Genomic DNA, 21,412 nt, shown 5'->3' with positions numbered 1-21,412 from the left:
CAATGTTACACGACGAGCGTGAAAAGACTTCAAGCGTTCGAGGTACTTTGTGCAGGAGTCAGAAAAATCACTAAGTGGGTACCGGCCTTTACATTGACTTTGAAGGCCTCCAATTTCTAGGTTAATGACTTTGCTTGTTTATATCATTTTAATTTCATCCTGGTAGTAAATATGTGCCAGTAAAGTTTTCACAGCCATCTAGTAAGCCATCTAGTAAGCTACCTTCTATTTTAGAGCCCTAGAGCCTGTGCTTTTAAAAGCAAATTTAGCAGGTGCATTAAATTAATCTTGAACAACCTATGTGCATTTTCCCTTTTCACTGTAAAACATCAAACCTCAGTAATAAGAACATTTGTGCCTCTTTCTTCCTCTTATGTGGCTATGAAGAATCTTTTTCCCATACTTTCCCATACTTTTTCTCTTATGTTAGTGTGGATGGTACCATACTGAATTCCACAGATTTTAGAAACTCGCAGATTTTGAAACTCTGGAGATACAACTAATTATGTAACATACACTAGACTCTCTCTCTACATGTCTGTCCTTTTTTCTGTCCCAAGCTACGGTATATACATTTTTAGGGCTGAATTAAGAAAACCTATGAGATGTATTCTATCCAGAGGAGAAAGTGATGCAGGCTAGGAATAAGCTAGGAACAGAATACAGGGAGAAAGAAAACTGTATGGTGCATTAAGTCTGTAGGCCCTAAGATATCTATCTGAAGGATTTGTTGCAATTGCATCACACCTCGTACAACCTCAGATCAAAAGGCTCTAATAACTTGACCACTCCCAGAGTCCAAATAAAAACCTTTGGAGCCAGAGCTTTCTGCCATGCTGCCCCCACCCCGTGGAATGCCTTGCCAAACTTAATCAAGACAGCTCCAACCCTGGCTGGACACGTTTAAATCAAAACTGAAAAGCCACCTGTTTAGTCTGGCATTTATGATCACCTAACTTTATCCCATGTACACATCACTATGTACTGATCTGAGGGAAGCTTATGCACGTTGGGTCCTCAAGGGAAAAAGCGCTTTAATCTTTCGTTGTGGTTTTTGTATATAAGATAAAAGCAAGTACAACAGAAAGTATTTATAAATTGCTCCCTCAGATGATCAAAAATTAAAGCATACAATGAATCACTTCATGACAATGAGAAGGATATTCAAAATTATGAGAATGAGTTTGTAAACGTTTTCTGAGGAAAATATGTTGCACCCACTCATAGATCTGAATATCCACCTCAGCAACTAACAACTGCCTGCTCACCCTCTCAATTTACAACACTTAGTATTAGTCACATGGGCATGCAGGTGAGAGCCGCTGTGCTTGGTAGCTGAAGCTGCACCTCCCTACAAGCTGGGTCTTTCCTAGGGAGGCATGGCTTCAAACTACCCAAGAAAGGGGAGTGGTCAGGCAGCTGGAGATCACTGACGAGAAGTGAGAGGGATAGAGAGGCTGACAATATTTACTTCCTTTTAAACAATGTTGAGTGCCTGGCTGTCTTGCTGATCCTCTACCTCTAAGGCTCGTACACATGCGCAACTTTTCCAACCAACTATTGTCCAAACTTGGTCTATTGGACGATAGTTGGGGGAGTGAACGTGTGACAAACTAGACGAGCAACTGATAACAGGCAGTTTTAACAATCCAACAGGCGGTTCAACTTACATGACTTTTGGACTAATATCGTGCAGTTGGTCACGTGTGTACAAGACGACTTGTACTTGTTTTGAATGTGGCCATCTCGTGCAGTCTGTTGTTCGCTTGCGTGCGCAATAGGCAGACGAGTAAGTCGTTCAGTTTGTTGGTGCGCAGAAAATCCAAGCGTGCAATCGCTTGATCGTGCGGTCTGTCATGACGTCGGGTTGATTATGCAGAAAAGTTGCACTTGTGTACAAGCCTTAATACTTTTAGCCATAGACCCTGAATAGATATGCAGACCAGATGTTTGACTGAAGGTAGGAACACACTAGGCAGAATCGCATATGCATTTTCCATAGCACTTCGAACAAACCGCATATGCGATTCTGCCTGGTGTTTGATATAACCACCACCTCCTTGTTGCTGGGACCCCATAACTTTTTTGTTAATCGAGATTTACTGTGATTAATATACCCTGATTGACACTCTCTTTTTGATGATTACTCCTATCTAGATACTGCACTATAATGTGTGCAAATCCTATTGGGATTACCTTGGATTCATCTCATTACTTTTTGGATGAAGACTCCCTGCAAGAAAGTTCTCAAGAATATGATCATATGGCTTCTCTCTCTCTTGTGGTTGTAATGTTCTTATATGACAATTGTTCGATTCCTGCATTACTACTTTTTGACCTTTAGATGTCTCCCTTTCAGGGCGTATTATTATTTCTTAATCCACTTCAGATTAAAGTGAACCTCCAGACTAAAAATCTACTCAGCAGAACTGAAAAGGCTTGGTGCTTCTTTAACAGTTTCACAGCATCAGAACTTTGTTTTTCTTACCAAAGCATTTTTAGCTGCATTTTTACCTAAGCTCCACCCTTTAAAGAAAAAAGCCCGGGCTTTTTTTCCCTGATGCTGTGCAGAGCATGATGGGATTTCCTATGTTGTTATTCACGTTGCCTAGCAACCGGGAGAGGTGCTCAGGACACAGGACAGTTGGAACTGTGTCTCATGCTCCCTGTCACCTCCTTTCAACCAAAAAGATGGCTGCCATCATGAAATCAAACATTTGCCTGTTTTTTTAAAACAGTGTGTGCAAGAGATTATATTACCTATCAATTTTAAATAACAAAACTAATGTAACTTAAAGCCAATGGGTACGTTAAAAAAAAGAAAAAGTCAGATACTCACCTAAGGAGATGGAAGGCTCAGTCCTAATGAGCCTTCCCTCTCCCGGTGCCCTCGGTGCTGCGCTGGCTCCTCCGTTCGCGTCCGCCGCCGCCGCAGGAACTTCGGAGATCTTCGGGAGCACTCGGGCTTCCGAAGACGGGCCGCTCCATACTACGTACGCGCGAGCGCGTCATAGAGGGCGCTCGCGCATGCGTAGTATGGAGCGGCCGCGTCATCGGGAGCCCGAGTGCTCCCGCAAGCTCCCTTCGGCATGCGGAAGTGGCAGTATTTGACCGAACTGGTCGAATACTGCCACGGGGGATCCTGCGCGGGACCGGGCACCGGGAGAGGAGAGGGAAGGCTCATTAGGACTGAGCCTTCCCTCTCCTTAGGTGAGTATCTGACTTTTTCTTTTTTTAAACGGTAAACATTCACTTTAATGACAGTATGTTTGTTTAGGCTGGAGTTCCAAAACAAACAGTGCAACGTTTTCACTGGTATGTTCCAGCTTCCTCAGGCAATAAACAGATAGGAGTACACAGTATAATCTCAAGGTCACAAATAGTGCCTCTAGAGGCGCTATTCGTGACCTTGAGACTATACTGTGTACTCCTATCTGTGTATTGCCTGAGGAAGCTGGAACATACCCGTGAAAGGCGTTGCACTGTTTGTTTTGGAGTATATTAATAAACCTGTTGTCATAAAACTGACGGTATCTTGTCTGCTTCGGGGAGGCGAGTCCACCACCACCTCCTGAGGGATTTTAAGCCTTTTAGAACCTTTTATCCTGCTGGTGCCTCTGTTCACTCTTACATTACCAATATCCACCCCTGGTGGAAGGGTTGATCCCCATTTTTTCCTTATCTACAGAGAGCGACTTCTAATCTTGAGTGAGGACAGGTCTAATCTCCTCACCTGCCTATACAGTGGCTTCCTAGGCGGTAACCCACATTTGTGAGTATATACATTATATCCTTTTCATTTCCAACTCCTTGTTTTGATAACTACACTATATTGGGCTCTCTGTATTTCTTTTGTCTTTATTGGATTAGCAACATGCTTGTTTCAGGTGTGTGAGTCAGACACTACTGCAGCCAGAGAGATCAACAGAATAGCCAGGCAGCTGCTATTGTTTTAAAGGAAATAAATATGGCAGTCTCCATACACCTCTCACTTCTGGTGTCCTTTAAAATAAACTAGACACATTAACAAAAAAAAAAATATCTAAGCTTAAATGTGAGTTTCAAACAAAGTGAATGTCCCAGAGGACAGAACTACAGGGGTGCTGGAATCCACAGCAGTAATTAACAAAACAAATAATTAAAAAAAAAGGTTTTGTGGTGTGACAACACTATAGACAAAGAGACTTTATTTTCAGTTAAAGGATACCTGAAGTGACATGATGAGATAGACATGGGTATGTACAGTGCCTAACACACAAATAACTGCTGTGTTCTTTTTCTTTCTCTGCCTGAAAGAGTTAAATATCAGGTATGTAAGTGGCTGACTCAGTCCTGACTCAGACAGGAAGTAACTACAGTGTGACCCTCACTGATAAGAAATTACCCTTTTTGTGTCTCTTTCTTGCTGTCAGAAGCCATTTTCTGCTAGGAAAGTGTTTTGTAGTTGGAATTTCTTATCAGTGAGGATCACACTGTAGTCACTTCCTGTCTGAATCAGCCACTTACATACCTGATATTTAACTCTTTCAGGCAAAGAAAAAAAAAAAGGAACACAGCCTAGTTATTTGTGTGCTTGGCACTATACATACACATGTCTATCTCATCATGTCACATCGTGTATCCTTTAAGGTCAATAGCGTAGCAATAGGGGATGCAGAGGTTGCGACAGCACAAGGGACCCTGAACCAGAGGGGTCCACGTGGGGCCCTCCTTCATCCATCTTATTAGCTTTTCATTGGTGCTATACTGGTAAAGAACACCTCTATATGTGTATTGCACAGTGGTAGTCCTAAACAGGACCTGAACTCAGAACTTCCTCTCTACTCTAAAAGATATGCAACAGCATAATAATCTTTAAAGAAAACCATTTTATTGTTACAGCTGATTATAAATCCTGCAATAAATCTGCAGGGTGTCGCCTTCCTGCTTTTATGGAAGGAAACATATAGTTAACATCCAGTGTTTACCAATTAGCTGCTCCGCTGTGGCAGAAGAAATTTCTGAGCTGACACAGCTAAGGGCCTGTTTCCACTACACGCCGATTGGATGCAGAAAAACTGACTCCAATGAATGCCTATGAGCCGGTTTCCACTAAACACGATTTTTTCCGATGCAGATTTCCCCATAGGCATTCATTGGAGTCAGTTTTTCTGCATCCATTCTGCATCCAATCTGCGCGTAGTGGAAACAGGCCCTAAGAGATCAAATTATGGTGGTGATTAGACAGGCTAAACTCTCTAAATACACACAGGGTGCATTTCTCTCGGTTTTCCTTCTGCTGTGTGCAAGAGTTTATGTCCACTATTACAACGTGTTTGCTTACTCTGATTCCACCTCTCGGACGCTGCAGCTGTTCTTGGTTGGTTTTGGGGTGCCATATCAATAAAGTGCTTGGGCAGCCCCCATGTAAAACTTTGCACTGGGGCCTCAAACTCCTCAGTTACGCCACAGACCCTGTAAGCCCTTTAATACACTGTCCTGGCAGTGGCTGCGATCGGTCTTCTACGCTACCCTTATCGTAGAAACACAAATCACAAACTAACTTGCTCATCACTGGCACACTGAAACCGGTACTACCCCAACAGGCCCCAGCAGGGTATTCTGAGATTTGTGGTACTATGGTATCTTGCCAGAGATTATGGGATCAGGGATTACTTTTCCGCAACAGCTGGACACAGCTTGTGTATCTCTGCTTAAGCCGTAGCGTGGGTTAACCAAAAAAACGCTCCAGTGCGGAAGAATTTCCAGATCGTTACGGGTTGACCTGAGCGGCTGAACTCCTTATTTGCTGCACTGGCGAGGTGTACGCCTGCTGCTGGAGGTATTACGGCTACGTGCGGTGGGCTCCATGCTGCTAGCACATCTCGCATGTCTAACAGCAGCCCCTGGAACACGTGTGACTGATGCTGTCACCCCATGGAGTTACAAGACACAAACCATTTTAGAGTGACTAACAGCGAACAAGAAATGATGTAAGGGAGAGAGGAAAAAAATGACAGCACAGGAAGAAGTGGGTTGCAGCAACGAGAAAAACCACTGCGGGCATCGGCCTACCCTGCAGCAACAGGGCCTCCTAGTGGTGAAACGCAGAATGGCAGGTGAGGCTAAGCTGCCTCTGCTCTGCTATCGCACTTTTAGTTTAGTGATGAGCTTATCAAAGGCCGGACCATATCACTGCTGGGGGGGCCAGCAGAACATAAGGCACCTGCTATTATTGTATGGCTGTTTATTGACAGATGTAGCCAAACAGCTCTGTGCAATACTATCAAGTAAAATAATTGCATTCTATAGAGTCACACAGTATCAACAAATTCATTCCTTTAGATTGCAAACTCACAAGGGCAAGGCTCTCTCTCCCTTTTGTTTCTTTGGAATTTATTATACGTTTTATTTATGTTACTTTTGTCACTGTAATTTCCAATTTTGTACCAATTCAGTATTTTGTACCTATTCTGTAGTTTGTATATTGGTGTATACCATTGCCTGTATTATTCTGTACCCCATGTTTATGTCTTACTTTGTACAGCGCCACAGAATATGTTGGCCCTCTCTTTTGTGTGTTGTAGGTTTTGTTGATCACTATACAATTGTCACTCTTTCTTATTATATGATCTACAAATCGTGTACAGTATCATGCAGCGATGTCTGTATTCTTACATATACCCTTCTATTTCCCACTCTGTACATTGCCACGGAAGATAACGACAGTATGTAAATCATCATTAATTATTATACTAATCCTATATAATAAAACCCCTGTTGCTGTGTCTGCCTGTGTGTCCATGCGTCGGTGTCAGGAAGGTGCCTCTCAGACATGCGGCTGTGGGTGGGCATGGGGTAGCGGCCACAGAAGGGTGTGTGCGTGCTTGTGAACGGGCGGGGGGGGGCAGTCATAGGCAGTTCTCTAGCGCAAGTTAGGAAATGGGCTTCAGGACCAGTAATAATAATGTAATGCTATGCAGTTTGCAGGAAGAGGCATAAAGAAGCTGGCATAGTGCAGAGACATTGCAGTACGCAGTATACGGGCTGCTGAGAAGGGGAGGGAATTGTAAACAGTAAATAGCTAGATGGTCCTCAGATCTCTAAGAACAAACGTGGATTAAAGCCACATACCTCACGACGCAAGTAGATGGATCCAGCAACGTCTCACAGATAACGAGCACTCCCAGGGGCGTAGCAATAGGGGGTGCAGCGGTAGCGACCGCATCGGGGCCCTTGGACCAGAGGGGCCCCGAAGGGCCCTCCCTCAACTACAGTATTAGCTCTCTATTGGTCCTGTGCTCATAATAATCACTTCTTTAGATACTTTGAATAGTGGTAATCATTAACAAGCTGTTCCCCATCCCCTTCTTGCACCTCTGACACTGTAGTTGCCATTGGCAGGTTTTGGTGCACCGTATCAATTGCTATGTATAGAGTGCTTGGGGGGCCCCATTGTAAAACTTGCATCGGGGCCCACAGCTCCTTAGCTACGCCACTGAGCACTCCCCTGATCCATCTCCCGGCTGGAGGGTATGCGCGACGTCACACTACAGGCTCGTACAAGACATCAAGCTTTTGCGGTACTTTGCGCAGGAGTCGTCGGGGCTCTTAGAGATCCATTATCGCTGCATGGCGCTAAATGACGTTTGCGTGATTGTACGCCTGTACCCACATTACGAAAACGTGGAAACAATCGCTCGTTAAAAAAAAAAAATATATATATATAAAATTGCCAGTTGTAGGGAAAATAGTCAGAGAGATCGCAATGTGTGTACGGGCCTTTAGGAACGAGACACCCACGACCATCAACTTGTATTAGTGACTGCTTCACACAAAGTCGCTTCATTTCTTTTTTTACTGCTACAGGCTAATGTTAAAATGTAATGTGGAAGAAAGTTTAGTACCCTACAGAGATTCACCGAGACTTGGAACCCTACAGAGATTCACCGAGACTTGGAACCCTACAGAGATTCACCGAGACTTGGAACCCTACAGAGATTCACAGAGACTTGAACCCTACATAGAATTACCGAGACTTGGAACCCTACAGAGAATAAGCGAGACTTGGAACCCTACAGAGATTCACCGAGACTTGGAACCCTACAGAGATTCACCGAGACTTGGAACCCTACAGAGATTCACTGAGACTTGGAACCCTACAGAGATTCACTGAGACTTGGAACCCTACAGAGATTCACCGAGACTTGGAACCCTACAGAGAATTACCGAGACTTGGAACCCTACAGAGAATAACCGAGACTTGGAACCCTACAGAGAATTACCAAGACTTGGAACCCTACAGAGAATAACCGAGACTTGGAACCCTACAGAGAATAACCGAGACTTGGAACCCTACAGAGATTCACCGAGACTTGGAACCCTACAGAGATTCACTGAGACTTGGAACCCTACAGAGATTCACTGAGACTTGGAACCCTACAGAGATTCACCGAGACTTGGAACCCTACAGAGAATTACCGAGACTTGGAACCCTACAGAGAATAACCGAGACTTGGAACCCTACAGAGATTCACCGAGACTTGGAACCCTACAGAGATTCACCGAGAATTGGAACACTACAGAGATTCACCGAGACTTGCAACCCTACAGAGATTCACTTAAGGCTCATACACACATCAGACCATAGTCTTTGGAAAATGAAAGATCACAGACCAATCTTACCACCCTTCATGTAGTATGAGAGCCATACTCTACACAGTCTTTTCTATGGAGCTGAACTCCCCATCAGAAAAAAAGCTTTGCAAGATGCTGCACACACAGATGTTGTACAGACACAAAATATCAGTGTCTGCAAAAGATCTGTTCCTGACAAAAATCCATTCCTGCAAATTGCAATGATATTCTATGAGATCTGCAGATCATCATACACACATGATTTAACTGACATTCATCTGCAGATCAAGCAATCATCCGCAGATCTGAAAATCCATCCTGGTGGATCTGATCTGCAGATGAATGTCAGTTAAATCATGTGTGTATGATGATCTGCAGATTTCATAGACTATCATTGCAAGTTGCAGGAATGGATTTTTGGCAGGAACAGATCTTTTGCAGATACTGATCATTTGTGTCTGTACAGCATCTGTGTGTGCAGCATCTTGGAATGATTTTTTTTTCTGATGGGGAGTTCAGCTCCATAGAAAAGACTGTGTAGAGTATGGCTCTCATACTACATGAAGGGTGGTAAGATTGGTCTGTGATCTTTCATTTTCCAAAGACTATAGTCTGATGTGTGTATGCACTTTTAGACTTGGAACTCGACAGAGATTCACTGAGACTTGGAACCCTACAGAGATTCACAGAGACTTGGAACCCTACAGAGATTCACAGAGACTTGGAACCCTACAGAGATTCACAGAGACTTGGAACCCTACAGAGATTCACCGAGACTTGGAACCCTACAGAGATTCACCGAGACTTGGAACCCTACAGAGAATTACCGAGACTTGGAACCCTACAGAGATTCACTGAGACTTGGAACCCTACAGAGATTCACAGAGACTTGGAACCCTACAGAGATTCACAGAGACTTGGAACCCTACAGAGATTCACAGAGACTTGGAACCCTACAGAGATTCACAGAGACTTGGAACCCTACAGAGAATTACCGAGACTTGGAACCCTACAGAGATTCACTGAGACTTGATACTTTATAGATATTTAATGAGATTTGGTGCCCCAAAGAGAGACATTACAAGACACAGAATATTTATGTAGATGTACAGCTAGGATAATTTCCAATGCATTTCATGCCTATTGGAAATCGGTGTGCAGTGTGTGGGCAGGCAATAGATCCCTCTCTGATCAGATTCGATCAAATAGTGTATGGCCACCTTTCATCTTTTAGCAGAGGGAGGAGGTGGGAAAGGTCAGGTGTTCTGAGGTCACAGGGAGGGAGAGGCTTCTGGCTCCTCCCTGATTTCCTTATATAGGGGATAACTAGAGAGGGGGAGGAGTATGAACAGCTTCCTCTCTAAGAAAACCACATTGTCATCTCAACTGGAATTGGGATGACAGGAGTAAGACAGCCAAATAATTTTAATAAACGAACTGTAAAAAAAATGCAGGCATGGAATGCAAAAACATTGTGGTTCAGCAATGGACGTAAATTTGCTATCATAGGCAATAAAGAATGTGAGGTAGCACTAGAGCTGCGATTGCCAAGCGTAGCAGCTCGTCACTTCCCTGTGATATCCAGGTGGCATCTGTAGGGCACAAACACACCACTGCAGTCCCTTTGAGAAACCAGACTGCACAGCAGCCATTCTCCAAGCCATGAGTGACTGCCTGCCCATAAGAGGCTCAGGAACATCTGCTCCCATAGACAACAATAGCAAAGGCTGAACTGTCAGCCTGGCTCCTGGGACTGACAAAGCCCTGTGCAATAAGGGACTCTGGACACCCCTGCATGTGTGTCCCAGTTACCTGTTCCATAGTCAATGCGTGTTGAGTTACCCACAGCCTCCTTTAAGTACACAGCCACCTCTGGCACTGCTGCGCTGAGCTGCGAAGGGATCACCGTGGAAACGAGATTCTCCGCTTCCTGCAAATAAAACCGGAGCATTAGACGTGTTTGTGACTTCTCTGCTGGAACAACAGAAGCTGATAGGCATAGTGCTAAATGTATAGATTCATAAGTGTAGCCTGGCTCTAGTCAACTAAGTAGCTATTAGATACAATACAGTTATATCCAGGAGGTGTATACAATTCTAAAATGTAAAATTCATACGTATAGAATATACATTTGACCCACAATAAAATGATCTAGAAATTTTTTATCCTATCACTGTCACTTACAGTACAGTAGATAATTAAAATCTGACAGGTTTTGGACTAGTCCAGCTATCATAAGGGATTATCAAGGGTTTTTATTTTTAAAAGCAGCTGCAGTTGCTCAGTCAGGCACAAAATGGTGTATAACCGAGTAAGGAGGCAGGCTGCTATCTTGTAGATCTTTTACTGGGAGTTCTTTTGTAAAGAATAAAGGTAATACTGGGAATCCCCCATAAGGAGATGGGATAGTCCAAAATCTGTCAGATCTGTTGAAGTTTTACTGCTTACTGTAAGAAACAACAACATTAGAAAAAAGTTTTACTCAGGGAGAGATGTACATCTTATATATATGAGTTTACATGTGTAAATCTTCACAATAGTGGACCTTTAACCACGGCGGTACGAATTTCTCTGTCCCTTTTTTCCCTCCTAAAAAACCAGGGATGGAGAAATCCGTACCTTCGGCGCTCCCGCCGCTGTCCGCGCTACCGCCGCTCGTGCGCGCGCACCCGCCGCTCGTGCACGCCGCTGCCCGCTTGCCCGGAGATCAATGAACGGGAAAATCCATTCCCGTTCGTTGATCTAAGCCCCCGCAATGATCTGCTGCTTCTTTCAGAAACAGCGCGATCATTGTGAGTCTCTCAACCTCCTACTGCTTCCTGTAAGCGTCCTTCCGGTCGCTTACAGGTCGCATGTAAACATACTTACTATGGCCATCTTGTGTCCAAATAGTAAACTACACCCTAATGAATTTTACACAGACAAATAAATTGTTTTACATAATAAATTAACTCATTACCTCCCACACTCCCCAATTTTTTTTTTTGTAATTTTTAAAATATATATATATATATATATATATATATATATATATACAATAAAAAAAAAACATAAATAGTTACCTTAGGGACTGAACTTTTTAAATATTTATGTCAAGAGGGTATAACACTGTTACTTTATAAACTACGGGCTTGTAATTAGGGATGGACGCAAAACTGAAAAAAATGCACCTTTATTTCCAAATAAAATATTGGGGCCAAACATTGTGATAGGGACATAATTTAAACGGTTTTATAATCGGGAATAATGGGCAAATAAATTTCATGGGTTTTAATTACAGTAGCATGCATTATTTAAAAACTATAATGGCCGAAAACTGAAAATAATAATTTTTTCCCACATTTTTTCCTATTTTCCCCATTAAAACACATTTAGAATAAAATAATTCTTGGCATAATGTCCCACCTAAAGAAAGCCTAATTGGTGGCGGAAAAAACAAGATATAGTTCATTTCATTCCGATAAGTAATAATAAAGTTATAGACGAATGAATGGACGGAGCGCTGAAAGGTGAAAATTGCTCTGGTGGTCAGGGGGTAAAACCCCTCAGTGGTGAAGTGGTTAAAGAGAATCTGTATAAAAAAAACAAAACCCTCTGGGGGATACTTACCTCAGGAGGGGGAAGCCTCAGGGTCCCAATGAGGCTTCTCCATCCCCCATAGCTGCAGGGAATCCAGCACTGGCTCCCCCAAAACCTCCCCCGACAAGCTTGTCTACAGAGCCAGGACACAAGGTCTTCCAGCACCCAAGGCGGAGATACCAAAGTGCGCCCCTCCATCCCTCCCAACCCAGCCGTCACACACTGATTGCTATTAGACTAAGAGGCTTCCAAAAAGTATTTTTTGATTTGGAGGTACAAAGCATTAATTTTCTCTGGGCTGAGGTCACATGACTATGCCTACATCAAGCTCCAGTCACAGATGCATATTGGGAAATAAATCCAAGTTAAAGTACATTTGAACTGAGAAGGATATGGAGGCTGACTTATTTACAGTATATCCTTTTAAACAATGCAAATTGCCTGACTAGTCTGCTGTTCCTCTGCCTCCAATACTTTTAGCCATGGACCCAGAATAAGCATGCAGATCAGGTGCTCTTACTAAAGTATGACTCGATAAGCTGCATGCTCGTTTCTGGTGTTATTCAGACATTACTGCAGTCAGAGAGATCAGCAGGTCTGTCAGGCAACTGGAAATGTTTAAAAGGAAATAAATATGGCAGATTCCATATCCCTCCGAGTTTAGGTGTTCTTTAACGGATGGTGATGTGCTCTCCCTCCATGCATGTGTCGGAAAATACCTGTAAAGATAACCATGTGACCAAAATGGGAATGCTATATATTTTATGATATACATACCTCCAAACACTTTAAGACCCGCCCCTGCCACACCTCTAATCACACCCAGCCACATCCCCTAGTAATGTAAAGTCACAAAGAATTCATACGCAAAAAAATTAAGTCTCATCATTCAAACCAGACGAGGTCCTTTTTTTAGTTTAGTTTTATTTAATAATAACATTTGAAATTAAGAAATGTATCAATATTAAAAGCTGGGATTAACGTTTAGAGTCAATTAAAAACATTTGTCAGGAGAAAAATCCATATATTTACATAGATCTGTACATCAGTCCTAAAAGAGGGACAAATGAGGAAGCAAAGAAACCCAACTGCATACTAATCTGCCCTTTTCCACCCACCTGATCCAGCTTGGCATACCAGGTACGAAATGCCTTATTGCCGAAACGTGATGGTTGGTCCATAGGGGGTGTCTCATCAATCCAGCGATCCAAAGTGTCCAGCAAGGCCATTAACTTCTCCACTGCCTGCAAAGCCAACAACATCCTTAGTAGTTTGTAGGGGATGTTAGGGGACCGACGCAGAGATAAGCAGAAATAAAGAAGCATAGTCTAAACTCAAAAGAGTGAAACAAAGAAGCTTTACACTGACAATGATATATACAGAATCATATCAAGCTGCTTGGTGGGGCCATTTCCTACATTATAACCACCTAACCAAGGATTGAACATCATTCTAATCAGTAGCTGATACCTCCTTTCCCATGAGAAATATTTACCTGTTCTCGAATAGAGGATTGGGGGGGGGGTGTTAGTATGGCTGATATTGTGGTGAAACCCCTTCCACCGTGTGATGTCATGACCATGGTCCTAACAGTGTGCTGTCTGTGAATATCATTGCATTGTCGGCAATGACAGCTTTTTTTCCAACTGGCAAGCAAGCAATATCTCCCTCTGTGCATAGAATTCTCAGTAACGAACATTCTATACAGATCACCTGGCAGAATTATAGATGTCACCACCAGTGATACATTTCAGAATGTTAATCAGGGAGAGGAAAGATTTTACAATCTATAAATGAATATTGCACACACAAAAAAAAAAAAAAAAAGCAAATTTATAATATTATTTTCTCTACAGTTTCTCTTAAAAACTGGACAGTTGCAGTCGCACAGAAAGGTAAAGGCTATCTTAGGGCTCAGACACACTATAAGCACTTTTCTGAGCGCTTTTTGAGAGCTTTTTTAAAAATGCTCTCATTAACCAGGAAGAGACGGCCCGACACTCGGCCCGGGTGTCGCCGGTAACGGGGGCCGGCGAAGGCTGAATGAGAGGACCCAAGAGGACGCCGGAGGACTTCGCCGTCTACCGTGAGCTGGAAGAAACCCCAAGTAAGTGTATTCTTTTAAATTTGTCCACTGCTTGGGGTCCCTTTACGTTTTTACTGCTTTATTGTTTTTAATGCTCAATGACACATTCATTGAAGTATGCCAGAGCTAAAATCTATGAACTTTTGACCCTTTTTATCTCTTTCCTGCTCTCAGAAGCCATTTTCTGCTAGGAAAGTGTTTTATAGTTGTAATTTCTTATCAGTGAGAATCACACTGTAGTCTGACCCAGTCCTGACTCAGACAGGAACCGCCACTTACATACCTGATGTTTAACTCTTTCAGGCAGAGAAAGAAAAAAAAATGAAGACAGCATAGTTATTTGTGTGCTTGACACTGTACATTATTTATTTATTTATAAAGCGCCAACATATTACGCAGCGCTGAACATTAATTTAGGTTACAGACAATATTTAGGGGTGACATACAGCAATATGACAATACAGGAATAATAGAAAACCAGATCACACGGCACAGTATGAGTGCAAGGTAATGCTTAGTCATTGGATTGAGCATGTAGATTAGGCAAGTTAGGTTCACTCAGATGCATAGCATGGGTTCACAGTAATGGAGGTGCATGATCAGGTAGGACACAAAAGGAGGAGGACCCTGCCCAAAGGCTTACAATCTAGAGGGAGAGGTAAGGACACGAACGGTAGGGGACCAGAGTTCAGCTGTAGGTTTAGAGCACTTGTGAGGGGTAGTAGGCCAGAGTGAAAAGGTGAGTTTTGAGGGCTTTCTTGAAGATGTTGAAGGAGGGGGCTGCCCTAATGGGTGGAGGTAGGGAGTTCCATAGTGTTGGAGCAACTCTTGAGAAGTCCTGGAGGCGTGCATGGGACTGGGTGATGCGGGGGGCGGTTAGGCGAAGTTCATTGGAAGAGCGGAGTGAGCGGCTAGGTGTGTACCTCTGAGTAAGATCGGAAATGTAGGTTGGACAAGTTTTGTGGACAGATTTGTAGGTCAGACAGTATCTTGAATTTGATTCTGGACTGGATAGGAAGCCAGTGGAGGGATTCTAGGAGGGGATCTGCAGTGGTGGAGCGATGGGAACAGTGGATAATGCTGGCTGCTGCATTCATGATGGACTGCAGTGGGGCTGTTCGGGTCATAGGGAAACCAGACAGCAGGGCATTGCAGTAGTCAAGGCGGGAAATTATGAGGGCATGGATGAGGAGTTTGGTGGTGGCAGAGGTCAGGAAAGGGCGAATCTTACAGATGTTACGAAGGTGGAAGTTGCAGGACTTTGTGAGGTTTTGGATGTGGGAAGTGAAGGAGAGTGCGGAGTCCAGGGTGACACCCAGACAACGGGCTTGAGAGGTAGGGCGAATGGTAGTGTGGTTAACAGTGACATGCACATCTGGGAGGTTCGTGGATGGCCGGGGTGGGAAGATTATAAATTCCGTTTTGTCTAGATTTAGTTTCAGGAACCTAGTGGACATCCAGGAGGAGATGGCTGATAGGCAGGAGGAGACCTTGTCCATGGTAGTGGTGGATATGTCAGGGGTGTGGAGGTAGATCTGGGTGTCATCTGCATACAGATGATAGTTAAAACCCATGGAGGAGATAACCTTGCCAATGGAGGATGTGTATAGCGTGAACAGTAGGGGGCCAAGGACCGAACCTTGGGGGACTCCCACCGAGAGGTGGTTGGGGGTGGACGAGGACTCATTGAAGGCGGTCGTGAAGGAGCGGTTGGAGAGGTAGGATGAAAGCCAGGACAGGGCGAGATCGTGAATGCCCAAGGACTGGAAGGACTGGAGGAGTAGGGGATGATCTACTGTGTCAAAAGCTGCTGAAAGGTCAAGGAGGAGGAGAATGGAGTATTTACCTTCAGCTTTAGCTAAGGCAAGGTCATTGACCACTTTGGTGAGAGCAGTTTCGGTTGAGTGGGCAGGCCGAAATCCAGATTGCAGTGGGTCTAGGAGTGAGTTGGCATTGAGGTACTGGGTCAGGCGTTTGTGAACCAGACGCTCCAGGAGTTTTGAGGCAAAGGGGAGGAGAGAGATAGGACGGTAGTTAGAGGGTAGCGAGGGGGTCGAGGGAGGGTTTCTTGAGCAGGGGTAGTACAGTGGCCTGCACATGTCTATCTCATCATGTCACATGGGGTATTCTTTAAAGGGGAACTGAAGAGAGAGGTATATGGAGGCTGCCATGTTTATTTCCTTTTAAGCAATACCAGTTGCCTGGCAGCCCTGCTGATCCTCTGCCTCCAATTTCTATTAGCCATAGCCCCTGAACAAACATGCAGCAGATCAGGTGTTTCAGACTTTAACCAGGGGACCAGAGGATTTCTTGCTGATCTGCGGCAGGGCGATCAGACTCCCCCCCCTTTATACCCACTAGGGGATGTCCTGCTGGGGGGGGGGGGGGGGGTGTCTGATCGCCGCTGCTCTGTGTGGCCGAGCGGGGGGGGGGGGGGGGGGGGAATGGGCTCCTCAAAGCCCCCCTCCGCAGCGACATTCCTCCCTCCCTCTCTCTCTGGGCGGCACAGGACGGCGATCCGTCCTGTACCGCCTCCAATAGGCTTTAGCCTATCAGACTGTGGCGATCCCCGACCAATCAAAGGCCGGGGATCGCCGATCTCCTTTACGGCGCTGCTGCAACAGCAGCGCCGTATGATGTAAACACAGGTGATTTCTTTCCTGCATGTTTACAATTAGCCTGCGAGCCACGATCTGAGGCTTGCAGGCTGTTCACGGAGACACCCTCCAAGGAAACATCACTTCGACCTGCCGACGCCTATCGGCGTTAGGTGGTCGCTAAGTGGTTAAAGTCAGATCTGACAAGATTAGCTGCATGCTTGTTTCTGGTGTTATTCAGATACTACAGCAGAGAAATAGACCAGCAGGGCTGCCAGGCAACTGGTATTGATTAAAAGGAAATAAATATGGCAGCCTCCATATCACTCTCACTCTCTCACTCTCACCTCTTACTTCAGTTCCCCTTTAAGGGTTGAAAAGGATCAAAAGCAGCCTTTTGCCAGAGTTTCTCTGCCAAATACTGTTGTATTACCCTGTATTAGGGCACCATCCCCTGACACCTGGGAATGCACATGTGGTAATCACTATGTAGGTTTAATGATAAGGCAGTGTTAATGCTGACATTGGCATTCAATTGGTGACACATTCTGCAGATGCCACTTGCAGCTTCTTTGGGATCTCTCAGACATCCAATGGTAATTTTCCCGCGATTTATTACCAAGCAAAACAGACAGGACACCCCTCTGCACGTCACAGTCAAAAGCACGGCAATATCAATACGGTGTCCGCTCGCCGATCAATGCTAGTATGAGTTTTGCCTAGTAGCTGGAGGGCGTTTTGCACAGCAGACCATTAGCTAATGTCTGCATCTATAAGGGAACCTATATTCAAGTGTGGCTAAAGTGGACCTGGACTCTTGCACAGGACAGAAGAAAAACAGAGAAATGTACCTCTATGTATTTAGAGAGTTTAGCCTGCCAATTCCCCCTTATCTGTGACTAATAACTGGTGTAATTTGATCTCTCAGCTGTGTCAGATGGCTGCCACAGCGGAGCAGCTAATTTGTAATCACAGGATGCTAACCCTATGTCTGCTTCCATGAATGCAGGAAGTAGACACTGAAGATTTATTGCAGGATTCGTATCAACTGTACCAAAGATATGTTTTCTTCAAAGGTTATTATAGTGTTTATCTTTTAGAGCAGTGAGGAAGTTCTAAATAAGTTCAGGTCTGTTTGAAATGGCTAGCAGCACTAGATTTGCATGGAGTTTATATGTGCCCCCCCCCCCCACTTAAAAAGTTTTCAATGGGTGCTTTGATCTCATACACCCTGAATATACTGGTATGGTAAAAGACTGGGGCATTAGATTGGGAACCAAGCCAGGTATAGACATAAGGGTAGGTGCACACATAACATAACATGAAAGGAAGGTTTTAGGTCATGCGTGGTTTGTTTGTTTTTTTGTGCGTTTTGATGCGTTTGCACCACAGATGCGTTCAAGCAGTTTGCATGCATTTTAATGCGTTTGCGGTTTTGTATGCGTTTTACAATTGCATTTTATGCAAATAACTAGGAAGACAACAGGAATATAAATCACAAAACATTTTTTTTTGTTTTTACAAAAATATATATTATTTTTTTAACAAAAAAAGCTTATAAAAACACATGGAAAATGCATGAAAAAACGCATACAATTGCATTTCCATTGACTTTCATTATGTGCATTTGTGATGCGTTTTTGCATAGTATGCAACAAAACCAGCGTTTTGAAAACGCAAGCATAGAAAACACATATGCGGTTTTTTATATGCGTTTTTGCCTGCGCCCCATAGACTTCCATTAGCGGCAAAAATGCAGCATTTTCTGCACTGCTAGCATTTCTGCTAAGTGTGCACCTAGCCTAAGGCTATTAGGGCCCATTTTTTTTACTATCGCGAATTCGCATGCGGTTTTCGCATGCAAATTCGCATAGCAATACAAGTGAATGGGACTGTTTCCACTTGTCAGGATTCCTTTGCGTTTTTCTGTGCAGAAAAAAATCGCATGGCAGAGCCATCAGAATTCGCATACAATGTATTCAATAGGAAATCCGCATGAGGTTTGGGTATGCGAATTTTCATGCGAATTCGCATAGAAACACTGGAAAAGCACCCCAGTATTTCCATGGTTAAATTCGCATACATCGTCATCCATGCGAATTCACATGAAAATTCGCATTGACCCGCATGCGAATTTTACCGCGGCGATTCGCACCGCACAAGTGGAAACGCATGCAAATTCGCATAGCAATACAAGTGAATGGGATTGTTTTCACTTGTCAGGATTCCTTTGCGTTTTTCTGTGCAGAAAAAATTCGCATGGCAGAGCCATCAGAATTCGCATACCGCTATGCGAATCGCATACAATGTATTCAATAGGAAATTCGCATGAGGTTTGGGTATGCGAATTTTCATGCGAATTCGCATAGAAACAATGGAAAAGCACACCAGCATTTCCATGGTTAAATTCGCATACATTGTCATCCATGCGAATTCGCATGAAAATTCGCATGGACCCGCATGCGAAATTCGCATCCGCATGCAAATTTTTACCGTGGCGATTTGCACCGCACAAGTGGAAATGCAGCCTTACTGGACAAATCAGTTATTCATGATTGTTTCATTCTGCAGCCAGGCCATTTCAGTTCTGTGCAGCTCTGTGTAGCATGGTCAGAAGGCACCAGGGAACAAAGCAATCCTGCAAAAATATCCAACCTGGCCAACTGCTTTCACTCTCACATTAAGTCCAGAGACAGAGTCCAGAGTCCATTAGGTTCAGAGACATAGCATAAAAAAGCTGAGGACCTAAGCTTCATACACACACCTGAGTTAAGTTTGCTGAGACAGCTGATAACGACTGCCTCTGTCGATAATTAAGCATGGGTACAGCACTGACGCCCAACACGCGAGCGATCTGGCAGCTGGATCTACTCAACTCCGATGACACCGATCCATCCGACAATCCCATTGTTCCCACCGCTGCCCCCAGTGCGCTGCTCGTAGTCCCTCCATCACCCCCTGCATAGCAACACAGCGCATCGTAAGCTACACAGCCCGGCCCAGCGATGACGCCAAAGGGTGCTGATCCCCGACAGGCGACATCAGATGTGTATAAGCCCTTAAAGTGCTAGGAATTCTTCAGTGTATACTGAAAAGCACTGCAGAAAATATCACCTCTAGATAAAAAAAATAATAATAATGTACTTTTGGGCTGTTTCAATAGCTCTTGCTATTGCAATGCAATAGGGGATTTTTATGAAATCACCTCGCTCCAGTGTGAACACTCGCATAAGATAACATTAGCAACAGCTTTTAAAATCACAAGTGCACAGAAAAGCTCTTGTAGTGTGAACCAGCCCTAATTACTGATTTTAGCGGGGTTGTAATTGTTCCCACTATCTGGTCAGCTGGATAGCGTACTGGTAAGGCTTTTGCCTTTGATATGGGATCTGAGCCCTTTGACAAAGGTTCGAATCCTGACTCAAGCCAGTACGTAAAACAGTAAGGAGTCTCTGGGCAAGACTTCCTAATGATCCTGGTCGCCGTGGAGCCCGCCTTAAGTGGCTGCATTTCTGGCCCTTTGAGTCTGCCAGGAGAAAAGTGCGATATCAATGTTGTGTCTGGTTTTGTCACACTAAAAATGACTTATCGCTAGCCAGTACTGCTCAGTTAAATAGATATAGATCCTCAGCGCTAACTATATGAAACTTGAGCATATACCAGTACGCATTAACCTCCCTGGCGGTAAGCCCGAGGTGAGCTCGGGCTATGCCGCGCAGGGGGAGATCTCAGCCCCTGGTGGGGCGATTTACAAGCTGTAAAGTGCTGTGCGCGCAGCCAGCACTTTGCTAGCCGCGCGCACAGCTTGATCGCCGCCGCTCTGCGGCGATCGGCCGCACGCAGCGGCTGAAGAGGGCCCCCCCCCCGCCAGAGCCCTGCGCTGCCCGGATCAATGAGTTCCGGGCAGCGCTATGGGCTGGATCGGGTGTGCCTGACGTCAGGACGTCGGCTGACGTCCATGACGTCATCCCGATCGTCGCCATGGCGACAGGAGAAGCCAAACAGGGGAACGTGTTATATACGCGTTCCCCTGTTTGCAATAGATGCCGGCGACGATCGGACTAGAGGGCCACATGCGCCCTCTAGTGGTGTTTCATGTAGCTACCACTCTGGTAGCTTTACATGAAACAAAAAAATTTTTTTTTTTTTTAAAAAAGGATTTTTTTCAATTTGGAAAAAAAAAAATTAACCGCCAGGGAGGTTAAAAGAACGTAGCACAGGCAGAGAAATGCCCAGTCTCTCTTCCCTACTGGTTTCGGCTGACGCAATGCCGAAACCAGTGGGGAAGAGAGACTGGGCATTTCTATGTCTGATTCAATATGTCTCCTAGGAAGTGAATGAAAATGCCCTTAATGCCTCTTATACTGTGCTGCGTGATCTGGATTTTCTTGTATTCCTGTATTGTCTTATTGCTGTATGTCACCGCTAAATACTGTTGCCATTTTTGCAGATGATACAAAATTGTGCAGGATCATCAACTCTCAGGAAGATAGTGTCATATTGCAACAGCATCTGGATAGAATGGCTATATGGG

General features: G+C 44.4%; 1 protein-coding gene across 1 annotated transcript in view; it reads right to left on the bottom strand.

Moving 5' to 3' along the window:
- The window catches only part of PTPA (protein phosphatase 2 phosphatase activator), a 148,742-nt gene that overhangs the window by 81,899 nt on the left and 45,431 nt on the right, over positions 1–21,412 (bottom strand). Inside the window, exons 4-5 of the mRNA XM_068248480.1 lie at positions 13,314–13,439; positions 10,429–10,546 (exon numbers count right to left, since the gene is read on the bottom strand). Of these exons, the coding sequence (XP_068104581.1) occupies positions 10,429–10,546; positions 13,314–13,439 (244 nt within the window). The remainder of the gene's footprint in view (positions 1–10,428; positions 10,547–13,313; positions 13,440–21,412) is intronic.

The sequence above is a fragment of the Hyperolius riggenbachi genome, chromosome 8 (genome assembly GCF_040937935.1).
Source record: "Hyperolius riggenbachi isolate aHypRig1 chromosome 8, aHypRig1.pri, whole genome shotgun sequence".
Taxonomy (NCBI): domain Eukaryota; kingdom Metazoa; phylum Chordata; class Amphibia; order Anura; family Hyperoliidae; genus Hyperolius; species Hyperolius riggenbachi.
Note: the sequence above shows the minus strand (reverse complement) of the source record. Positions and strands in the feature narration are given on the sequence as shown.